We start from the raw sequence: 16,595 nt of genomic DNA, 5'->3' as shown, positions 1-16,595 counted from the left end.
CATATAATAGTGAAAAATTTAACATACACTCATTGCCATAATAGCATATTCACTTCGTTATGATATGGTAATATAATAATATTGATGAGAGTGAATGTCGTGGGTCTAAGATTACAAGACCGAATGATAAAAGATACTACCCGTTTGCAAATGAAATAGATTATAAATGTATAGTATCTATAGAGAAAATCAAACTTAAAAATAAAAAATAAAAAAAATAGAAAAAAAAAACGCTGAGACAATATAAAGAAACAGAAGGAGTATTTATTTTAATGACGAAGGTACCTAAAGATTTGAATAGCTAAAAGCCGTCTCAAATTCTCAATGGCGTCAAGCTCAAGTGAGTTGTACATAAAATCCAAAGACTATGTAAAACCATCTTAAACAATTTTCATTTTTGAAATTTAGCACGAAGTGGGTCCCACTTATAGAAGAGGATCATACTACTTCAATTGGGGCCCACTAACACTTTCGTCTACAATCAGTATATACCTTTGCACGCGTGCTACCGCGCGTGAGGGTACATATAATATCATATAAAACATTAATTTAGTAAAAGGTGGGGTCCACAATACTTATTCGGACCGTCGATTGATTATCTTTCTTCTTCATCCAACGGCTGATACTTATAGTCAAAGACCTCTTTCGATGGGTTTCTTTGACTGAATATACTGATAATGAGTGATGAAAACAGAAATAAAAAACATATGCTTTTTATAAATTTTTCTTTATTTTTTTTATTTTTTGGATTTGCCTTTTCACATACTATAATTTATTTATTTTAATTAATTATTTTAATTAAGTTTATATCTCCGACCTTTGACTGGATTGTCACTTCAATCAAGGTGTTTTTCTTTGAAAAATTTAGACACCTACTTAATTGACATAATTGGCCATCGATCTCACTATTTTATTTTAATTTCATCCAATTTCTTTGATTGTCTAAAATGATCTTTGTGTCCTCATGAGGATTACTAGATTATCATCAGTAATTCATACGGTCATACACTCATACTCCTTCCGTCCTATTTTAATTTTATTAGTAACCGCTTTAATTATATAAAGTAATTTTTTTTATAAAAATTATTAAATTCAATATGGAGTACTCTTCATGTCTCGCTCTAAATTTTTATTAGTAAACGCTTTAACTGTATGGAATATATCTTTCATTAAAATTTTTATGAAATCTTGGAAAATTTTGTGAATTTCATTTGTGTGACAGGTAACGAAAAAACGATGATGTAATAATTAAATACAATTATGTTGAATTCAACACTACGTGAAAGGTGAGAGTGACATTATTCATGCATGAATACATGATTTTGTATAAATTTAGACTAGTAAAAACTATTTGTAAGGTGTATGGCATGATACATACTTCATATATGATCTAAGAATTAAGAGCACATACAAAATTTTAATAATTTAGACTAGTAAAAACTAATTGTTACACTTGTCATCTTTGTACCCCTGCTTTTATTATTCAAATTATGAAATTATAAGTTCATTTGCTCCATGATCGATAAATACTCTGTATAAGACTAGATAATATTTAAACTTGTTATATTTGATAACTATATACGGATTCAAATGGAAGGGGATGAACAATCAACATCAAAAGTATAATAACATCAGGAGGTATTTGGAATAGTCGTTTTTGTAACTACATACCCAAAAAATGGAATAGAAGGTTTGAGTTGATCATTCCAATTATAACAATATTTATGCTTCAAATATTTGATAATGAAAGCAATAAATAGAACTAATAGATCTTAACATTCAAATGTTAATCATGTCTTTAGACCATTCAAAATGAAACTTATTCAACTCTTTGTAAATCCATTTAACCTTTCAAACTCCTTAAATGATGATGATGATGGGGATACGATGTTACTCAAGTACAATCATCCATTTTAAAAAAAAAGTTTATACAATATGTACGGGACAATTACAACCAAAACAACTAAATATGTTATATTTGAACATAAATTAAATCTTCAACTTCAATCTTGTTGCTTGTTACACTTGATAGCTTGACACATTTCGTCAAAATAGAGAATGCGACTTCCACCATCTATTTTAGTTTTTGTATAGATAAATAAAGAACACTGATATTGATCTTAGCTAAATCCAACTTAAATTCAATTCCAAATATAATGAATTCAATGAATCAGATGATTAATAACTCTAGAGACCAGTACATAAAAGAGAGGAATAACACCATCAAAATATAATCAAAGGAACTTATTAATTATTATCATCAACTTTATTAATGATAATACCATAAAATACAACAACTATACAAATAATAGAGATTAGAGCCAAACAACGCTACGGTATTAAGAATTTATCGTCACAATGTTATTCATGTGCACCACCTACGATCCACTTTTGCTTATGCTACTCTCAATTTTACCCAACTCGTTTCATATACCAGCCATTACACTAAACTTTAAGGTTGATACGTTAGGGAAATTGATTTTTGGCACACCTCTTTGTGAGAAGATGTAAACCCTGCTCTCAAAGTGTTAGCTCACAACAAGTGACCCAAAATCATTTTATATGATTTAGTTTGTTATTACCATCTAGGAAGGTTACTAAAAGTAGAGTCCAAAATCCAATAATATAAGGGCAAGATCTTCATTTCACACAGGGGCAAAATCGTCTAAACCATAATTTTTAAAAGGGAAGTACAAACATTTGTTGTGCTTCATTTCAATATTTTGATTACACAACCTCTTTTTACTTCATCAAATTTAATGATGCCATCACACTAAATTTATTAAATAGACAATACAAATACTTCAAAATCAATATTTTAAAGATTTCTTCAAAAAAATAAAAATAAAAATAAAAAATAAAAATAGTATTAAATCTATACTCTATACTTATCTATATCTATACTTAGTATTTAAAAACTATAACCAAGAAACTAAGAAAGACACATGTCCCCATCCATTCTATTACATTTCCCCAACCATAGTGCCACATGTCATCTTACACTATTAATTTTTTATTACACCATTTTTTTAAATTCTTTCATTAAATTTATACTTTATTTTTCATACACACTCCATCTCTTCATCTTCTTCTCTCCCCTTTAATTCAACCTTTTCCTATTCTCTCTTTAATTTTAGCACTTCCACCTTTTATTTAAGCCTTTTTTTCGATTAAAGTTCTAAAATTTTAATTTCTTTAATCATGTTTCCAATTACATATTATACCCTATAATGACTTACTGATAATTCCTCACTTATCTCTCAATACAATTTTATAGAAATAACCCGTGCATTGCACGGGCCACAAGGCTAGTTAGTATTTAAAAAGACAAACCACAATCACCTATATGACTCATATGTAATCATAATTCACCCATATGCCACATAACACATCCATTAATATTTCCTCTTTATACTCCCTTTTAAAGTAAAAGATAAAATAAAATGTTATTGAATGCTAAAGTCTTTATGCATTCCAAAATTGCAAATTTGAGTAAGAAAATGGAGTGTTTCATTTTCACTATAAAAAAAAGTTGTACTCCTCTCTATATCCCTTTTAATGTAAAAGTTAAAATAACAAATTATTTAATGTTAAAATCTTATTTATTCCTAACTTGCAAATTATAAGTAAGAAAATTAAGCAAATTATTACAAAAAATCACCGACACATACAACACAAATAACAACACATTTCAAGAAAAATAAAATGAGCTACAACCCGTTCGTTGAACGGGCCAAAAGGCTAGTTAATTTTAAAAAAGGCATTTAAAAATTCAAGTTCTTATGATAGGTTTGACCACTGCCTCATTGGGTCCGCCTTTTCTCTCTCTATCTTTCCTCCACTCCGAAGCTTGTTCAATTCATAGTATTACTAGTACTTGTATATTTTCCCTTTTGTTTTTTTGGCATTTGGAAAAATCTTTTATGACCTTTCCTCATTTCTTCTTCATCTTTCATTTGACTTGCTGGGTTTTTAATTTTTCATCGCATTTTCTACTTCCTCACCAATAAAGATCATAGCTTTGATTGTATAAAGTTTGCTAATTTCAGGTATTTTTCTTCTATTTTTCCTTGTATTTTTTGGGCTAATTTGCTCAATTAAAGTTGTGCAATTTGTTTACATTTATTTTAATTACCTTGAGCTGTTAGTTTGATCCATTTTACTTATTGGGGGTTTCATTTATGTTTTTTAGGGAGTTTATGTTTTTCTTTTTTTTCTTTGAATTTGGGGTTTTGTTGTAGATTAGTTCAATTTTGGGTTTTTGTCATTAATCTTGTTTGCCAGGATGATTTACGGGTGTATTTCGGATCTGGGTATTCTTAGTTTCCCCCTTTTTTAGTTGTACATAGAGTTGCAAAGGTAGTGATGTAGACGGGATTCGATCTCGAGTATCGGGTTATGTGTTAATGATGAATATTGATAGTGTACTTGCTGTAATAATCTACAGGTGATTCAGATTCGTTTTAACTTTTTGCTGGCGGATTTTCAGGGGGAGTTACAGTTGAATGGATAAAAACTTTGACAATTCTAATTTGGAATTAATATGCTTTTTTTGAAAGAGTACGTGTTTGCTTGTTATACTTTTCAATATCTATTCATGGATGCTTTTTTTTACATTCAGTTCATCTTTAAATCAGAGGTGAGTGGGGCAGTGTGGTGTTAAGAAATAATGGAATAATTTGATGTTAAGCTCCTTACTTATTTCTGGATTCTGTTGTAGTTTAGCACTATAAATTTGAACATATATGGAGTTTTAATCTGGTTGAGCGGCTGGTACGAATGAGGTTGATCGAGTTTTTCCATTTTTATGTTCATATGGAGGCATAGGAATGTTTAATTGGTTCTAATTTGTTGTCTTTTAGGATAGGTGATATTATTGTTTGGATGTTAGTAGTCTATCGAGTTGTGAGAGGCAATGCCACAAGCTTTAGGTTCCTTGGTTGTAGTTTAGGAGCTTTGGTTATTAGATAAGGCATCATTATCAATTTGATTTCTTATTTTACATTTGTGTAGCCGACTTCATCGGTCCATCCTATAAGGATTAAGGCTTTGACGCTATTGTTGTTTGTACCTGTGTGCTGTAAAAATGTTTTCAATTATGCTGTTGTTTGGTGTGGTGGGATTTCAGTAATTGATACAGCAAACCGTGTTTTTTGGTTGATGCTCATTTTCTGTTTTCGCACTTGTCACAGGATTTTAGATTGAGTTACATGCTTGAAGAGTTGTGTATAAAATGGGTTGTTTCACAGTCTTAAAAGGTAAAAAGAAGAAGACTGATCATAGTGTACATATCAAACGTGTACTCCCCCAGGAAAGTACACCAACAACCCTTCCTGAACCACAAATCCGCAGTCATGCCCTGCAATCAGCCCCTCCAAGTTTTCGCACCAGAGGGCAGCCTGCTCAACCCACAGAAAAATTGACTAGTAATAGGATGCGTGCACTTTCTGCGCCATCAAGTTTTCATGGAGACAGAGAGTTGTCATCAACTGAATGTGAAGAGAGAGAAGAGCCAAGATCCCATGTACTATTACCACAAGAACAAAGATCGCCTAGTCCACAGCCTCTCCCTCTTCCTTCGCCTCATGTTTCTGGTTCCCTGAAAAGTACAGGAAGCTTTAAAGTGAGAAATTCCAGTGGCCCCTTATGTACTTCAGGTCCACTGCCTCTACCTCCGTCAGGAACACTTCGAAATTTTTCCTATGAAGAAATTACATCTGCCTGCCACAGTATTTCATCAGAAACTTGTACATCCGAGAGTCTTTCTTCAACTATGTTTAAGGCTTCCTTCTGTGATGCTTCTTCCAGTGTGAGAAAGATTGAGGCCACTGTTACCCGGTTTTATCCTACAGCTCAGGTAACTTGTTTTTGCATTGTATTATATGCATGCAATGAGACTATAATCGTCAATGTTTTTGAGAAATTTTACGCAGCAAGTTCATTTTGAGGATTAATACTAACACACATGCTGTTGTTTGGGTCTTATAGGGTTTAAGGGATTTTGTGAATGAGGTGAACACACTTGCATCTCTTCAACATCCCAACCTATGTAAGTTGCTTGGTTATCATGCACGAGATGGCTCTGACCAGAGGATATTGGTCTATGAAAGGCTACACCATGGAAGCTTAGATCGGTTATTATATGGTAGATCAGATGGTCCTCCAATTGATTGGAATACGAGAGTAAAAGTAGCTTTATGTGCCGCTCAAGGACTTACCTTCTTACATGAACAAGGTCCATTCCAGGTAATTGCGATTTATATCCATGCCTTTCTGGCGATGAATATATGTAATGTTGGCTGTCTATTGGAGCTTATTATATAACTGGGACAATTATGCTTTGAAACTTCCAAAGAAAAATCTTTAGATACCGTGTAGCAATCAAGTTTTGTATAGTACAGTCTTTGGGGTACGTCGCTATATGTATGATTGTCTCATTGTTGACAAATCGATTGATCTCAGTTGTTAAAGAGGGTACAAGCTTGCATGTCTAATGAAAGCTATCTTCTTACTTCTGCAGGCAATGTACAATGAATTTACTGCAGTAAATATTCAGATTGACAAGGATTTTAGTGCAAAGCTTTCAGGATATGGTTGTGTTGGCCTACTTCCAGAAACAGATATCTCCAGTACCTCTTCGGTGAGTAATATTGCGATTGCTCTTGGTATAATAGGTCATTATCTTGTTCTTGATGTTTGCAGATATGTGTTAGAAGTGATAAACATGAATATAACTTATTGTTTGTCTCATAATTGTATACAAATCATTTTGAAATAGTCTCTAGAACCATGAGATTGAGTTGAGAAAATACTAAATACACTAATCATTCATTCCCTAACTGACTGCTCTTGGATCTCTATATTGGGTGTTTTTTCTAATGGATATAGATTCTAGACTTTATTGTGATGCTTTCACCTATTATATTCTGATTGCCCTCAATAACCCCGTGTACTAAGGATGAACACAAATAATATCCTTACGTTTGGTTGAACCATCCCCGTGTATTGGAATGTGGCTTTTGTTTTACGAAACCATTTATCTAAGATTGTAAACAAGTTTTCCTACCTGATTTTCAGGCACTAGGGAATCTTTCTGTGGAGACTGTGGAGAAAGGGTTACTCACGCCTAAAAGCAATGTTTACAGCTTCGGAATAGTTCTCCTAGAAGTTCTCACTGGACGGAAGAATATGGATAGTCGACGATCCAAAGAGGAGAGGAACTTAGTCAAATGGAGCTGGCCATTCCTTGCCGATGAATGTAGGCTCTCCTTAATAATGGACCCTCAGCTGAAAGGGCGATTCCCCATAAAAGCAGCAAAAACAGTTGCTGATATAACTCAAAAATGTCTTCAGAAGGACCCTTCAGAGAGACCCACAATGAGAACAGTTGTGGAGAACCTCAAATCCATACAAGATATGAAACATTCCTGCCGGTTTCCTCTTCAAGAACCAGGAACTGTTGCTGGAAAGCAGATGTTTCGATCACCCAGTCTACCACCTCGCCAAAGTTATTCTCATCCCTCACCATCTAGGGCCAACACCTCTTCCGTCTCTCCAACAAGGCCTCTCACTTTGCCCTTGTCACTTCCTCCTCGTGCTTGTTCTTCACTTCTTTCATTGGATGACATTGAACGCCAAGAGGCCCGAAAATCATCATCATCAGTGGGATTCCGAAGATCTAGTGTTGAGGGGTTCTGATTGTTAATATCTTGAATTTTCCCCCCATTTTCTTCGTCCCCATATGTTTTTTTTTTTTTTTTTTTTTTTTGGGTTTTTATCTTTTTTTCGAGTTATACATGATTTATTATACAGTATAAATATGGTGTTCCTCCCCTTTACCACATGCCTCATGAATAGCCTTGGAGGATAGTGGTTTTGTAGATATCGAGTTCGAGTGTAACCCCTCTAGAATATGCTGCAGTTTATGAGAGAGATGTTTTCTTACGATTTTTCCGCCCTCGCCCTCGTTCGTCTCTAGCTTGATCACCCTGAGCTCGACTCTTGAGTCAGTCAAGTCGGCCTCAATAATCACACTGCAAATGTTATACTCCCTTCCAATTTTAAGTCCTTTACTTCATTTAGCAAATTTCATATGGTAAATAGTTGTTTCATACGAAGTATATGAAGTCGAGGATGACAAATTTTTGGACTTTCAGATGATTTAAATCAAACATATTTCTTGAATTGATCTATGAGTACTTTTTTTTTCTTTTTCTAAGTGGTAACTTTTGGGAAAAATATACTTTAATAATTTTAACTATTTGCGATTTGCTTCTAATAATCCGAACTAAGATTTATTATCTAATAATCTCAAGTCCCAACTATGAGGTTACTTTGCCTCTAGTAGTCCAAACCGGTCAACTATCTTTTATTACAAGTTACCAAAGACATGTGTCAACACGTGATTGGTCCAAAAAAATTTGAAAAAAATAAAAAATGAAAAACAACATACCTCATCTTTTCCTAGTTCCTACTTCTTTTGTGTATTTTCTCCACATGTGATTCTGGAAATGTATAGCTTTCTGCAGGTCACCCTTGTTAATTCTTGGACCCAATACGGGTTCTCTAAAGGGAGGCAACATACCACGCCTCTTTATTAACTTTTTCCCTCCACCCCATCACCCTTAACTGGATTCTCAGCTGGAAGTCTTTTCTCTCACATCACCTTCAATTGAAAGGCTATGAGCTTCCCTATTCCCACCATCTTCAGGATGGTATGAGACCCCTCACTCCCATCACCTTGAACTGAAGGGGTAGAAAATAGAGAGGATCAGAGACAGTAGGGGACGATGCAGTGTGGGACTACTCATTGAGGGTTACGGAGGGAGCAACTTCGGTCGCTGGAGGTCGGTAGCTTTGTGCTAACCGACTATCCATCTCCCGCCACCGTCTTAACTCCTTTTGGTAATCTTTCTTGAAGTAATCGACATTTGGGCCTCGATTAGCCTTGAATACAATGGGTGTGAGCTGAGATTCAACAATGGTTAGATCAAGATCAGTGTTGTCAAGCACCTTAAACTGCCTTGATATAATATGTGGACGATGATATTCCACAAAATTGTAGCAGAACAAAGGCGCAATGAAAGTAAAACACTGAATCTGATCATGCAGGTGGTCGTGCAACAATACCGGAGTGTAGGGATGTCATTTTATATCCTATATGTTCAATAAAAAAGAAATTAAAATAAAGAACATGATTATGAAAGAAGTAAAAAAAGATATTTCTACTGGTACGATGGTCTTTTACTTATTTGATAATCATGTTCTTTATTTTAATTTCTTTTTTATTGGACATATGATATAGAATAGCATCCTTACACTCATTGTTGTCCGACCACCTGTATGATCACATTCAGTGTTGTACGTTCATTATTGGGCCTTTGTTCTGCTACAATTTTGTGGAATATGATCGTCCACATATTGTATCAAGGCATTTCAAGGTGCTTGATAACATTGATCTTGATCTAACCGTTGTTGAATCTCAGCTCACATTCATTGTATTCAAGGCTAATCGAGACCCAAATGACATCGACTTCAAGAAAGATTATCAAAAGGAATTGAGACAGTGGCGGGAGATGGATAGTCGATTAGCGCAAAGCTACCAGCCTCCAACCATCGAAGTTGCTCCCTCTGTAATCCTCAATGACCAGTCCCACATTGCATCCACTTCGCAGCGGTCTCACATTGATTAATGTCTTACGGAGTACATTATACATTTAAATGGAGTATAAATACATCAAACTAGTATAGTTCATAGAAATTGACAAACTCTGACCCTTACACTTTGTTTGGATAGAAAGAAATGGAAGCAAAAGAAGATAAGAGAAAGGGAGGGAGACAAATTCTCTTGTTTGGGTAAAAGATTGGGGGAAGGAAGGGGAAGGAGAGGGAGGGAGGGATGCATTTTCCCTTTCTCTTTAATAAACATAATTCCTGCAAATTTGGAGAGATTTGGAGGGAAAATAGAGCTTACCTCCCCCTCCCTTTCTTTCCCCTTCCCTTCCTTTCCTCCTTTTTCCCTCCCCTTTCTTTCCTTCCTTCTTTGCTATCCAAACAAAGTGTTAATTTGCAAACCCTGACCCTAAAATTCAAAATTTTCCCTAATGCACACAACAATATCATATGATGACTTGCTAGATTTATTAAGGCACATTTTTTAAAAGTCATGATATACCATTTGCAATGATCAGAAGTTTTTTGTACAAAATGAAAGGTAAGAAATTGCTTGAATTACGCATTACAAACTATTACAGACTGATCATAGAAATTGCTTGAATTGAAGCATCAAATAAAGATGAGAGAGAGAGAGAGAGATTAGAGAGTGAGAGACGATGAGAGAAGAAGAGAATATTTCTGATTTTTTGTGTGTGTGTGTTAATTTGAAGTTGAAAATGCAAAATATATAGCAATAGATGGAAGAATATGGCAGCAACACCAAAGGGAAAACAACCAACAATTAAGAGGAGTAACTTCCTATTAATGGGATAATTAAAAGTCATAACAACCGGCTATTGATGAGTGTAACTCCCGAATTAACAACGAATAGCCCATGAATATTGTAATAGATATAATATTCCAAGAACAATAAACTGTCAAGAACATATGCCCATAACCCGCTTACCAGTTACCATCTCTCAAACAAGTAATTACAAAACTATTCCAAAGAATTAACGGCGCAAAGCTTTAGTAAATTATCAAAGTTGAAATTATTAGAAGTAAATCGTCAATAATTGGGATTATTAAAGTGTATTTTTCCTACCTTTTATTAAACTTATGTCAATGATTTCTGTAGCTTGATGACCAATGGTTAAAGTGCAAATATTGTTGAAGGATTTTTTTTGCTGTTCATAATGAGTACTCTGTATAATTTAAGAGGCAATTTATATGTTGTGTAATTTACTAAGTATGGAGTACAATATATAGTGACTAAAAACCTTGAATCATTGACATGTAGCACGTGTTTAAAAGTATTTTGTTTTGGATAATGTTGACCTAAATAATACTCCGTATGGATTATAAGGTACTTACTGTATACGAAGTATATTTTTATAACCTTGAGAAGGAATGAATTTTTATTTTTTTTTTTTTGATTTTTTTTGATTTTTTTTTTTTTTTTTTTTTTTTTTTTTTGTAAAGAAAGAAGGAATGAGTAATTGAATAAACATCAAGATAGTAAATTAGTACTCCATCCGTTTCATAATGTTAGTTCCATATGAAATCAATCACATAAAATAAGAAAACAAATGTATTTGGAATCTAACATTAAAGTACAACATAATTCATAATTAGTTTACCTTATTTAACTTTTTGATTTTTTGTTAGGAAAGCACAAGTCACAATTGCATAATTTAAGTTAAAAATTTCCTTACTTAGAGTCATGTCATCAATCCACAATCAATTAATTCCAAAAAAATCAAGTTATAAATGAAATATATTCAATATGGGTAGATTTTTTTGAAATGTCCAAAATAGTATATAAGACTAAGGCCCCATTCTCTTCACCTTATTTTTGCTGAACTGAAATTATTTTTAATGAAATAAAATTATATTTGCTGGACTTAAATTATTTTTACTGAACTGAAATTAATTTTACTGATTTTTTATTATAATTCTTCTTTAAGAAAACTGAATTTTACTGAACTGAACTTATTTTTACTGAATTGAAATTATTTTTACTGAACTGAAATTAATTTTACTGAACTGAACTTATTTTTACTAAACTGAAATTATTTTTACTTAATATTATTTTTTTAAGGTGAAGAGAACATGGCCTAATATTATGAAACAGAGGGAGTATTGTTTAAATGAGAATTCTAACATTAACATTTTTTTGAACATATATTAACAACATAACTTCATGTTTTTTTTTTTAACAAACTGACATTCAATCTCCAACATCATTAATTCCTTTTTCTTGTGTTTGAAATTCAAACTTACAATCAAAATTAACTTATCTTCGTTTTTTCCATATAGAAATTACGAGTAGAAGTGTCAAAATCACACCTGATTCGACTCGCGTGAACACAACAACATAGTAAGATAATATGGCTTTACTTTAAATATTGACCTGACCCAATCCGACCTTATCGAACTTAATCCGATATTCGAATTGACACCTCTAATTATAAGTATGGAGCTAGATACGGCCGTGGGTCGTGTGTCATGTTGGACCCATGTGTGGAGTACTTGGGTTCTTTAGCCCTCACATAGTTAATTAGTTAGTCCCATCTCAGCCCGAACATATACTCCATATTTGTGTTTCCCTCCAAAACAAATCATCCTTTACGGCTAGCAAGATGCTCAAGCTTTGCTGCAACAACAATGGCGTCAAAGCTCTCAATTTCATCATCTATAATTTCCATAATCCACTATTCTATTCAACTTCTTCGTCAACCTCCATTAAAAAATTCCCCTTTTTGGTGAATTACTTGGTTGATCATCTAGGGTTTTCCAAGCAACAAGCGCGCTACACTTCCGCCAAATTCGAACAACATCCTCTAGTCAATAAAACGCAAACATGAGGTGAGTAGCTCGAAATTCGTCTCTAATTCTGATTTAGTTGTTCATTTTTTTTAGGCAAAATGGATTTGACGATTCCCAGATTCGAATTGTTGTATCTGCTCAGCCTAGGGTGTTGCTCTGTAGAGTTGATAAAACCCTAAAACCTAAAATTGATCATTTTTTGAAAATTGGGTTTTCGAAACCCGATTTCGTTGAGGTTGTTTCTGTTAATCCTTATGTATTACTCAATTGTCACCCTCAATTTGTTAGGGCAACTGAAGCTTTGAAGGATGTTATGGGTAATTATGAAAATGTAATTTCTATTATGAAGAAATCACATTGGACATCAATTAGTGGTATGAGTAACAATCTGATATCCAATGTTGCTTTGTTGCGGAGTTATGGAGTCTCCATTGACTTAATTCGTAACGCTTTTCATATCTATCACAGTCCCCTTTATTGAGGAAAACTGAAAAGTTTAAGGGTTTCTTGATTAGAACTGAAAAATATTTGGGTATTCCTCGTGATTTGTCGAGGTTCTTGGATGGAGTTCATTTGATGGCTTCCCTTGGTGAAAAGAATATTGAATCAAAGATTAGAATGTTTGAGAACTTTGGGTGTGTGAGATTAGATGTTTTAGCCCTTGGTGGGAAAAATCCAATGTGGTTGGAGTTGTCTGAAGCTTGGATCAAGAGGTCATTGGAATATCTGATGAAGGAACTGGGTTTTAGCCTTGATTATGTGATGTCTCATGGTGTCTTGTTAAGTTATAGTCTGGAAAAGAGAATTATACCACGAAATAGAGTCCTCTTGGCTCTGAAAGAGAAAGGTTTGATTAAAAAGGCTCACACTCTATATACTATTTTAAACCGGTCAGAGCCACACTTCTTGAACAGGTATGTGCTTCCATTTGAGGAAATCCGTGAAGTTTATGGTAAAGAATTAGCTAAACTTAGAGGCCGTTCTTCTGTGAAACCTTCAAATGAAGGAAGAGCAGGTGACAAGCCTTGAAGATGATATCAGCTATCAATTGCTGTTGGTTGATAGGTAAAGTGCATTGTACCATATATGAAGTATGATTGATTTTTCATTTGGGCCATACCTTCTTTTTATTATCGCAGATGAAATTACAAAAATTGATGATAGAATTAGTTGCTCTTGGTAGTGAATTTTCTGTTGAAGAGTCTTTGTTGTCAAATGCTAGATTTCTCTGTAATAGCTGATTACTAGTGTTTCTTGAATATGGCTGAATTGTTGGTACTCATAAAAGAACTGTAACTTTCAAATTACAATCTTTTATAGCATTGTCTTGGCTACAAGCCTACAATTGCTACATTCTCCTGTGCTTCATTTCTTTTTTGGTGTTTCCACACGGTTCACCCTTTGGGCTAATCCGGATTCGGGGCTATTATAATAGTTCGTTTTTTATTGACTTAGGGTCTGTTTGGCCAAGTTTCTGGAAAACAACTTCTGTTTCTTAGAAGTAGTTTTACAGAAACTGTTTCTAGAGAAATACTTATCAGAAATAGAATTGTTTGGCCACAAAAAATAAGAAGTAATTCTGAAAAAATGAAACAATTTCACTGTTTGGCCTATTGTTCCCATTGTACAAATCGACAATCGATATGAGAGTAGCCCAATAAGATCAAACAACCACGAAACAATGCCAATGAGTTAATAAATGTCATCGGAAAACAGACAGTGACCACGAGCCACGTGGTTATCCGGCAAGCGGCAAGAGTATCCCACCGAAATTTACTTGAGTTGCTTTTCTCTCTCTTTCTTTTTTTTTTTTTGGTCTTGGTGTTGGCTGATTTTTTTTTAAAACTGAATGTTTGCCCACCTCGCCTTGTTATGGTAGCTGAGAATGGGGAAGGGAAACTGGGAAGAATGAGGCCATTAAAGAAGAAGAAGCCTTTTTCATGGGATAACAAAGGATTTTATGTATTATGTGGGGGTATTTTAGACAAACTAAAATATTCATTAAATGGGTAAAACTCCTCCCTGAGAAACAAATTTGAGAAGCTTCAATTTGTAGCTTCTGTTTCCAAGTCCCTTAGAAGCTATTTCGGCCCTTTTTGGGCTTCTCAAGAAGTAGAATTTACTTTCAAAAAATATGGTGTTCGGACCAGTTTTAGCTTTTGGGTACTAGAAGCTCTTTTATAAACTTGGCCAAACACATACTTACCTATCTATTGATTTCATAATTTCTTTTTCCAGGGGGAGGGGGTGTTTACTTGGAAAGTATTGGCAGACGTATGTAGTTATGTATAGCATTTTGATCAATTAATTTGGTAACCTATATTCAAACCTGATGCAAATGAGGCTGGGAGGTGGGTGGGTGAGTTGGGGGGGGGGGGGGGGTGGGAGGAGAGGTTAAGTATTAGCTGGCTGGGTACATAAAGTATATTCTGTTGCATGCAGTTGAAAATTGGGTTGTTAAAGAAGCTTGCTTTATTGTACCTGACTTACTCTCTTTTCCTTCTAACTGGCCACGTTTCCAGTTTGGTATGTCTCAACTCTCAAAGTAATAGCCAAATTTCCATACTAAGTAGATTAAATTATGAACTTTCCCATATTATCCTTACTACTAGGTTCTCGTCACTCTATTCACATATGATCAGTGCCCAACAAATTACTTGGTGTGCTGACGTGATTGCTTTAAGGTTTTTTGTGCTGTATTCTTTTAACTACTTGAAAAGAGGCAAGCTACGATTGTTGTATACTAGTAGAGGTATTGCTGATTCTTAGTATGTCTGTGTTTTAGGAAATTTCAGCATGGAAGAGAGGCATGATCAGTTAGTGTTTTGTAGAAAATGTAAGTTGAGTCTTTTTACAAGATAATCAGAAACTGTTTGTGTGTTAGTGCTGAGATCTGTTCCTGTGCTGTTGTGCATGATATATGTAATACACTGCTTATCCGACTTTGTATTTCTGATTTAACAAGGCAAATAAATATAGATGAAAGCTTGAAGTTTTGATTGATAATGGGCAAAAGAGGTTACAAATGATAGGTTAATAGCTTTAGGCTATTATTACTCTCTTTGATAACTTAAGGTTATCACTCTCTTAGTTACCCGAGGTTACCATTATCTCTCATTCCACAGATCACAATACAAAGCTCATACCTTTCTACTGCTATGCTAATTCCCTTTCATATTCAAGCAAAACTACAAAATAACTTAATATTAACAATGTCTGTCCGCTACTGTTCAAGAGTATCAAAATTCTGTCCTATGTTGCCACACTCCTTAAGTCCCTAGTGCTTCCTTAATTAGTTTTGTCTCATAGTCTGCTCCTTGTACTGGGTCTATTACAATATATAATCAGATATATGCTTATTCTCAAATCTTCCTGAATGATCAAGGATATGTAGTATCTTACAACCCAATTCTTGAATAATTCCACTAACCAAGTGAGCCCTATTATAGAGGGATGAGGGGAATGTTTAACTTTCTATTCATTCTGTTAGTCAGTTGCCTCATCAGCAAGGTGGTTGTGATTCAATTGCGTTTTGCAAAGACACCATAATTTGTTTGTTTTGCTTTCCTGGAAAAGAAATGTCTGCTATTTAGTGATATTTGCTTAAAGATTTGGAAATCATTGTGGACCTGTGGCTGATCTCGCCTATTTTTGCAGATATTGGTTTCTATAATCTGTGACTGTTTTGCTGGGCTCTTCTTGTCTATATTTCCTTTTTGGAATGTGGTATCACTGTCCTATTTCTATTAGAAAGTGTGAGCCTTTGCTGGTTTTCCCTAGTTGTTTGTAAAAAGACCAATCACGTATACTTTAGTAAGAGTTTTTGCTAGAATAAGCTAGCTAGCAATAAATCTTAGTCAAGGGAGGATTCAAAGTCTTATCCGAATGTACTGAGGAAACATGGTTTCGTTTGTCAATTGCTCCTGTTAGAAAATTCATTTGTGAAATGCTCCTGTTTGCAATCTCATTTATGATTAGAAATTGGCAAATTGAACCTATTTTTCTCTCTCCTTATTTGCAACCCTATTCCAACCTAAGCTGTCTATAAATGGCTTAACTGCTTCTTGCAGGTTGTGTTCCTGTGTAGTAATATTTGCAACCCTATTCCAACC

At 34.2% G+C, this 16,595-nt stretch overlaps 2 protein-coding genes across 4 annotated transcripts; both read left to right on the top strand.

Moving 5' to 3' along the window:
* The first annotated feature begins 3,824 nt into the window (after positions 1 to 3,824).
* Positions 3,825 to 8,148, top strand: LOC145572664 (putative serine/threonine-protein kinase PBL1). 3 transcript variants are annotated; one of them, XM_081631631.1, is made up of 6 exons: positions 3,825 to 4,049; positions 4,490 to 4,560; positions 5,193 to 5,857; positions 5,989 to 6,246; positions 6,521 to 6,640; positions 7,078 to 8,148. In XM_081631631.1, exons 3-6 carry the CDS (start codon positions 5,234 to 5,236, stop codon positions 7,696 to 7,698), a joined length of 1,623 nt encoding a protein of 540 aa, XP_081487757.1. In that variant the 5' UTR covers positions 3,825 to 4,049; positions 4,490 to 4,560; positions 5,193 to 5,233; the 3' UTR covers positions 7,699 to 8,148. The 3 variants fall into 3 exon arrangements, with proteins under 3 accessions (XP_081487757.1, XP_081487755.1, XP_081487756.1); XM_081631629.1 differs by lacking the exon at positions 4,490 to 4,560 and having other exon boundaries at positions 3,826 to 4,049; positions 7,078 to 8,147; XM_081631630.1 differs by lacking the exon at positions 3,825 to 4,049 and having other exon boundaries at positions 4,083 to 4,560.
* A 4,369-nt stretch (positions 8,149 to 12,517) lies between these two features.
* LOC145571393 (transcription termination factor MTERF15, mitochondrial-like) lies at positions 12,518 to 13,512 on the top strand. The gene is made up of 3 exons (XM_081630435.1): positions 12,518 to 12,522; positions 12,577 to 12,814; positions 12,952 to 13,512. Exons 1-3 carry the CDS (start codon positions 12,518 to 12,520, stop codon positions 13,510 to 13,512), a joined length of 804 nt encoding a protein of 267 aa, XP_081486561.1.
* Positions 13,513 to 16,595: the final 3,083 nt, after the last annotated feature.

Source organism: Chenopodium album, chromosome 12, assembly GCF_948465745.1.
Source record: "Chenopodium album chromosome 12, dcCheAlbu1.1, whole genome shotgun sequence".
NCBI lineage: Eukaryota > Viridiplantae > Streptophyta > Magnoliopsida > Caryophyllales > Amaranthaceae > Chenopodium > Chenopodium album.
This window is presented reverse-complemented; position numbering and strand designations above follow the sequence as displayed.

Coding starts and splice junctions, on each gene's coding strand:
- LOC145572664 (XM_081631631.1), top strand. CDS start 5,234: ATGGGTTGTTTCACAGTCTTAAAAGGTAAAAAGAAGAAGACTGATCAT. Junction 5,858..5,988: donor GGTTTTATCCTACAGCTCAG/GTAACTTGTTTT, acceptor TGGGTCTTATAG/GGTTTAAGGGATTTTGTGAA. Junction 6,247..6,520: donor ATGAACAAGGTCCATTCCAG/GTAATTGCGATT, acceptor TTACTTCTGCAG/GCAATGTACAATGAATTTAC.
- LOC145571393 (XM_081630435.1), top strand. Junction 12,815..12,951: donor TTATGGGTAATTATGAAAAT/GTAATTTCTATT, acceptor TATCTATCACAG/TCCCCTTTATTGAGGAAAAC.